Below are 7,163 nucleotides of genomic sequence, written 5' to 3' on the forward strand. Positions count from 1 at the left end.
CTTTTCTTCTTAAGGCATTAAGTTAGACATCTAGGAGGATAACATATTTTCTGCAAGGCATGAGACTTCCTCCAATGTTGGAGCATGTGTTTAAACCTAAAATCCTTTAAAGTATTTAATATGGGGGGGAAAAATATGGATATGTGAATTTCTTTAAAATAAGTTTTAAAGTTATGTGAATATATATATATACTATCAGAAGCATTACAAAGAATATTTGGAGCAGGGGCATTGGGGAAGGAATTAAAGGGAAAAAAGGTTAAAGAACATGGAGTGTTAAACTAGAAAAGGGGGCTGGCTTCACAGTACTTCAGTAGAAACTAAGCTCAGACTCTAGTTCATCAGCTTGTCCTCTTGAGTAAAGCAGGTAAAAAGTACAGTATAAAAGATCTCAGTGCTTTGAATTAAGATTTTGCAGCAGAAGCCTTGTATTTCCAGGTGCCTTCATTGTTTGGTGTTCAAATTCTAAACACACTGCTAATATTTTTTTTCTTGTGTCTTATCCATCCCCAGGTTTTGATTTTTCTTGTTCTTTTCCATACATACAGGTCTTGTTTATATGAAGAGTTCAGGGCTTTTGTGTTTAATATTCTGGAAGATTGTGTTCTACTTAGATTTTTCCTGCTTCTTCTAATACAGCTGTAAACATAACTCCTTTCCCAGAGGCATGCTTGACAAGTGGTTCATTAAAAATACATAGTTTGATTCTAGTAAGCTACATTTGGCAATGAAGAATATACATTTATTTTCTACCAGCCTGTTTTTAATGATTAACTTAACAGTCTTAGCTCATCTTTCCAATTTAAAATATTTAGCTTCTATTTTGTAGAGTTTAAAGTATTCAGTAATGCTTTTGGAAGTTATAAAATATAGGTAGATATGAATTGAATAGTTTCCTTTTACTGCTTTACAAAAAATAAAACCATCCACTTATTATTTTTTCTGTAATTGGGACACAACATTTTGTTAACTCATTTACTGTTCTCTGCACTTACAAAAATATATTAATAATGAATGAGTTTCACAACTACCTCTTCTTGGAGAACTGAGATGCTTGCTACAGTGGCTGATATGCGTAAGACATTCATGCTTTAGCACTAACAGCTCTGGGTTTGAATCCCACCCATCCAGGCAGAGCTGAAAGAAAAACTCACAAGCCCTCAAAGGTTAACAACCAGCTACATGACTTCCCTTCGAGCAGGAAGTATGTGCTGACTGCTTCCAAGCAGGCAGATTAAGTTGCATGTACATTTAATTCCTCAGCATAATTTTATTATTGTTTTTTTTCTCTGCCATTTTTTTTTTACTGCAAGTTCTTCAGAATACAACTGTGCATTCTTCAGTGCCAGCATCTCTTGTGTTATGAAGATGCACGTTACAAACTGCTGATTAACGGGATTGACTAGCTTGGGTATTGGAAGCAGGCTTAGCTGCCGCAACCCTGAGCCCCACAAGAATCAGTTTTACCTTGTTCTTTGGAGGAGTGACGTGTGTGCAAACTGTAGTTGAGATGCAGTGAGGCTTTCTAATCCTCCTTCCTCTTTTTTTAGGCTTCCTTGCAATGAAGTGGAGTTAGGGTTATGCTGGCGAGAAATTAGATAGCTTTTGTCCTAGTCTTACTAGTTTCATTACACAGTGGTTACACTTAATTACATGTCTGTGGCAGAAGCAGTTTACATTTTCTTTGCCTCATTTCTTCAGTTCTCAGCCCCTTCCCAACAATCATTTACTTGGATAATTGGGTTATTTATAAACAGACTGAGAGGGGTGGGGTTTTTGCTACCCTTTGGTTTCTGTTATTCTCAGAATCCCCAGAATATCGCTTGCCAGGAGCAGATAGATTGCATTCCTCAAGAAGTCTAGGGAGGTTTGGCATGGGAAGTGCTCAGTGGCTTTATGTATTCCACAAGACTGTTCATTCACAGGCTAGAAAGCATTGAACAGATTCACTGTTTGATGTGGATCTAATTCCAGTAATTTGGTAGAGTTGCTTGTATGTAAACTGGTAAAGGATCTGACTCTGGAGGTATGCTTACCTGTTGGCACCTTCTTGAACTTTAATGAGAAATTTCTTTTTTAAAAATGTTTTCCCTGCATTTCTGAATTGACTTGAAGAGAAAATTAGACAGTCCAGCAACATGGCAGAAGTGAAGTTTGGCCTCTGTGTGAAAATTCCTTAATTATTAGAGACTCTTTTCTTAAATATCTTTTCCAGGTAGTTCTTCCCAACATAAACAAGACTTCTATGCAAGCGGTTTTAGATTACTTGTATACCAAACAACTCTCCTCCAGTCAGGAACTGGACACACTTGAGTTAATTGCATTGGCAAATAGGTTTTGCCTTCCTCACCTGGTCGCGCTAGCAGGTAAGAACTTGTGGCCTTGTCCAATGTCTTCTGCAATGGCTGAAACATGTTTTAATGGTTTTGGATTGCACAGGATTTTCTCAAGTGTCAGAGAAAATAAATATTTCCTTTTTTCTGAGAGGGATATTTTAATACAAATTGATATTTTCACTTAGAAAAATGTGTTTGCCTTTCTCTTGCTTTTTTAGTTTTGTGCTAAACCAGCTCAGAACATTGAAGTATTCTGTACTTTAAAAACAGAAAGAGTAAACCTTCTCTTTAGCGTTGATATAATGTCTGTGGTTTGTAATATCCATTCTATTGTTGTTAATTTACCCGAAAACAGGATGGACGCCAGGCTTTCCATTATGTAATGAATGAAGTGCTGCATTATACATTTCTATTCGAAGAGAGTATCTGAGCCAATTCAAAACTGATCTAGATCATCATGTGTTTTAGAAATGCTGTCTGGATCCCTTTTCACTGCCTAGATGGTAATTGGATATTTTGGTATATAGATGGGGATTCAACCTTCATTTCAGGAAAAAGAACTGTTCAATCACATATTTAGAGGAAAAATTACAGGGTAGGATGCTACTTAGTTTTAAAACTAAATCCATGTACACCCCAGACCTCTGGGATTTGGGGGTTTTTTTTGTTTATTTATTTCTCTCTATGTATGTAACTTGATATTGTTCTGAGGACCTGGCCAAGGCCAAAACTCAGAGACAGATGAAGCAAAGCTACACATATTTACAGGACAACATTTAGGCAAGATTTAATCACATACCAAATCCTAGCACTCCTTCAGTTGTGCATCAGGACTGTGTACCTTGTCTTCACTGGTTCTGACAGACCAAATCTTTATCACCTGATTTTTATATGCAGATTTTAACTGAAGCCTTAGTTATTTTTTTAAGTAGTTGCAGCACAAACTTACATATAGTATTAAGAATATTTAATTCCATTTAACTCTTGATGAAATAACTTTGAGTCCAAAGGTGATTGCCAACAGCTGAACCCAGTAGAATCAAATCAGCTGACAACATTTCCCAAAAAACACTCAAACCTCTAAGATTCTAGGAAAGGGTTAAGAAGACTCTTGAACTGAAGTGACTTTTGGGGGAGCAGGTCAGCCTTCATCTGGATCCCTAGGAATGACTAATCTGAGAATCTGAAGCAGGCCTGAATTGAACTTTTCTATATCAGTGCTGTGCGTATACTCATTAATAAATCCACAATGCAGTGGCAAGTGCATTGTTGCCTAAAAACTTGGCTATTGTTTTTGTATTACCCGAAAGAGACAGCTGATCCATATTTCTAATTTATATTGAATATTGCATCCATCCGTTCTGCCAGAAAGAGACTAGTGGCTGCTGAACTTTGTCCTTCTGTAAGCGGTTATTAATTGCAGGCTCACTTTCTGTAATAAAGAGTTAAAAATTGTGTGTGAAACCAGGGATAGGTAGTTTGGGTTGAGGCAAAGGGGCAAATCCTCATATGGACTGTGCTCCACTGCAGCAAGACAGTTTATACCTGTAATGCAAGAATCTCCAGCCCCAGCTCTAAAGGCCAGAATTATACCTTACCCAAATCTGAAGTTGCTTAGGATATCTGGATGAATGTGCCACTTGCATAATGCTAGAGTTAACGCTAGGAGCAGGGAGAACATGTGTTCTTGGTTCTTTGTTATTTGTGGAGGATCTGACCTTGAAATGCGACCATTTCCCATGTGAGTGATGAGTTTTCTCTTCTAACAGAACAGCATGCAGTACAAGAGCTGACAAAAGCTTCCATGAGCGGCATTGCAATAGATGGAGAAGTACTGTCCTATTTGGAACTGGCACAGGTCAGTGTGCACTGTTTTTTAAAGATATTCTGGCCAACTGCAGGCCTTGCTTTGAGCACCTTACTGGTTCTGAGCGTTGCTTCTAAGTGGCTCAAAGTCTGCAGTTCTGAGAATGGCTGACAATAAAGCTTCGTTTTATCTTCTGTTTTAAAGAAGGTTTTTCCATTAGTTCAAAGATAAAACATCTATTTGAGTAATCTCGAAGAAGTTGTCTTTCAAATATGTATTTTAGTTTTTCTTGATTACGGAGCTTCCAAGCTCCGCGTTCTCATGGCCATGCTTCAGTAACATGAAATGCGATGTAATAAAGCAGTTCAGCTTTGTAATGGTGACTGATTCTTGGGTTCCTTGCAATTCAGTTCTTGTAGATATATTCAGACCTGTATATCAAAGGCAACATTTTTTTGTATTCTTAGACTTAGACTGGCTACTCAGAGCCAGTCATCTGATAGTTCAGAGTGAGTGCTGATCCTACTACTTTATGTTCAAACACGTTTCAATATTTCTTGAGGCCCAGAAACCATGAAAAGAGAGAGCCCCCAGCTCACAGTTAAACTGCATACCTCTGTTTTCCAAAAGGAGTGGTACAGCAGTTTCCCAGATACAGTAGTACAAGCTAAAATATTTTTAAAATTTTATTATTCTTGATTTCACACTAATGATGAGTCTGACTGCAGCTTGACTTGAAGTCTGGGGTTTAAGTGGCACTGAAATACAGCATAAGCTGGCCACCATGCCAGATTTCCTGCAGCTGCTTTCAAGTGCCTCTCTTGCAATACCTATATAGTGCTATTACAAAACCAGGACTGAACCCCTTACAAGAAAAGGCAGCTCGCTTCACTTAATTTCAATTTTATGAAGGGTGTTTTTTCTTTTTCTTTCTCCTGGTTGAAGACAGAAGTAATATGTTTAACTACTGTTAGGATATCCTCTGTGCCCAGTACCTACATCAAAATTATGTGTTTATAACCTGAGAAGATCATGGTAGACAGTCAGAATGCCAAAATACATACACATGCTATACAATCTGACTTGCATGACAGCTATGCTTCCTTACAACCATGGCAAGCTTGTACAAGATTTTGTATTTTTATGAGCTTTCAGTAATGCTTGAATTCTGTCAATGAGCGTAGTTTTCCAGGGAGTTACTTCAGAGCACGGTTTGCAGTAACCGATAGAAATATATGACGAGTACAATCATACCAGAAAATTCAGGTCCAGCGTGCCTTGGGTTCAGATCCTGTGTGAGACTGAATGCAGTTTGCCAGATACTGTGCATGCTAAGCACCTGTTCATAAGCCTTCTGCACCACTGGTTCTTCCAGCAGAATTGTGTGACAACGTCTAGGGCATCTAGAGGCCACTTCAGCCTCAAAATCTCCCCTGTATGCTTGGGGGAGTGCTGCCAGATGCAATCTGCTGGGGAACATTCTAGCTTTAGTTGTTAATTGGGGCTGGAAAATGAATTATAACCTCAGGAAATGGAATAAGCTCTTTGTTTTTCTTTACAGTTTCACAATGCTAACCAGCTGGCAGCTTGGTGCTTGCACTACATCTGCACCAATTACAACAGCGTTTGCTCCAAATTCCGCAAGGAAATCAAAGCTAAATCTTCAGGTATGGGCAACTTTCCTCCCCAGTTTTCATGAGGTTTCCCCTTCTTTTTCCCCACCCAGCTAATTAAACATGAAGACAAAGATAAACTCCGATAGCTAAGCCATAAGCCTCAACCTCTGCACTATCATGAGTAGCATTCATAAATTCTTCTTATCTGTAAAGAAAGGTCATAATCATTAGCCTGATTCCTGGGCAAGCATTATGTTCGATACCTATTTCAGTGATGCTAAAAGGAACAGAGCTATTTTCAGGCTCCACAATGAAAAATACCCTCTATAAAAGGCTTGCCTTTTTACACTCTTTGGTGGACTAAGGCATCTTGAGTGCAACTGCTTTCATAGTCTTTTCACCCTGTAAGGCATATGAGGTGGACTGGATAAATGATTAGCAGCATAGCTTTTTCTAGACATTTCTGGGATTTGCATATTTTATTGGCTTGTTTGGGGACTTTTTGATTGTTTCTTTTTAATCAGATAATCAAGAATATTTTGAGAGGCATCGCTGGCCGCCTGTGTGGTATTTAAAGGAAGAAGATCACTACCAGCGAGTTAAAAAAGAAAGAGAAAAGGAAGATGTTGCACTGAATAAACATCATTCAAAGCGGAAGTGGTGCTTCTGGAATTCCTCTGCTGTAGTTGCCTGAAACAAAGCAAATAAGTGGAAATCCATAGCCAGTGTCAGAAATTAGTCTTATTGTCAGAAATAAGATGTAGTTCAGGTTTTCCGGAAACTTTGTTCCACATGTGCATTTATTATTGCTAGGGTCAAAAGCACAAGCTCACTGAAAGTGAGTCTGGAACAGCTCCTCAAAGTCATAGGTATATTTTTGGCTAGCAAGCAGATAAATGTCTACCATTATTACATTTTTTTTATACAAAAAAAAAAAATCCAGCATTAATGTTTCAATCTCCAATTGGGAAATATTTTTATACTGTCTGCTGTATTTTGTTCAGATAAAATTCTGGATACCATTTTATTTTACAGACCACAAAATAACCATGTAGCAGCTTTGTAATTAGATTTTAACTATTTTTACTATGCGAGTACAGTGAAATAGACAATCTTCAGTCATAAGAGAACGCTTTTAGAGTATCTCATAAAAAGTCATCTTAGGAAAAAATCTAGTTGCCTAGTATAGGTTGTCTTTTTTTAAACTAAGTACTGTGCACTGGTAATATAATTAGATGGTTATTTCCCCTTTCTAAAGTAAAGGGTTAGAATAAGATCCAATACCTGCAAGATATAGAGTGCTTGATCTTTGCTCAGCTGAATAATAGGCAGTGTAATTACCTGTTCAACTGCAGGCAAATGTATTTCTAATATTTGCCATGTAAGTGCAAATAATTATGACTA

At 37.8% G+C, this 7,163-nt stretch overlaps 1 protein-coding gene across 1 annotated transcript in view; it reads left to right on the forward strand.

Annotated features, from left to right (window-relative positions):
* RHOBTB1 (Rho related BTB domain containing 1) overlaps positions 1-6,652 on the forward strand; it is a 45,888-nt gene extending 39,236 nt beyond the window's left edge. The window contains exons 7-10 of the mRNA XM_009637010.2: positions 2,216-2,366; positions 4,106-4,194; positions 5,705-5,810; positions 6,284-6,652. Of these exons, the coding sequence (XP_009635305.1) occupies positions 2,216-2,366; positions 4,106-4,194; positions 5,705-5,810; positions 6,284-6,453 (516 nt within the window). The 3' untranslated portion in view covers positions 6,454-6,652. The remainder of the gene's footprint in view (positions 1-2,215; positions 2,367-4,105; positions 4,195-5,704; positions 5,811-6,283) is intronic.
* Positions 6,653-7,163: the final 511 nt, after the last annotated feature.

This window comes from Egretta garzetta, unplaced genomic scaffold (genome assembly GCF_000687185.1).
Source record: "Egretta garzetta isolate BGI_Z169 unplaced genomic scaffold, ASM68718v1 scaffold204, whole genome shotgun sequence".
Taxonomy (NCBI): Eukaryota; Metazoa; Chordata; class Aves; order Pelecaniformes; family Ardeidae; genus Egretta; species Egretta garzetta.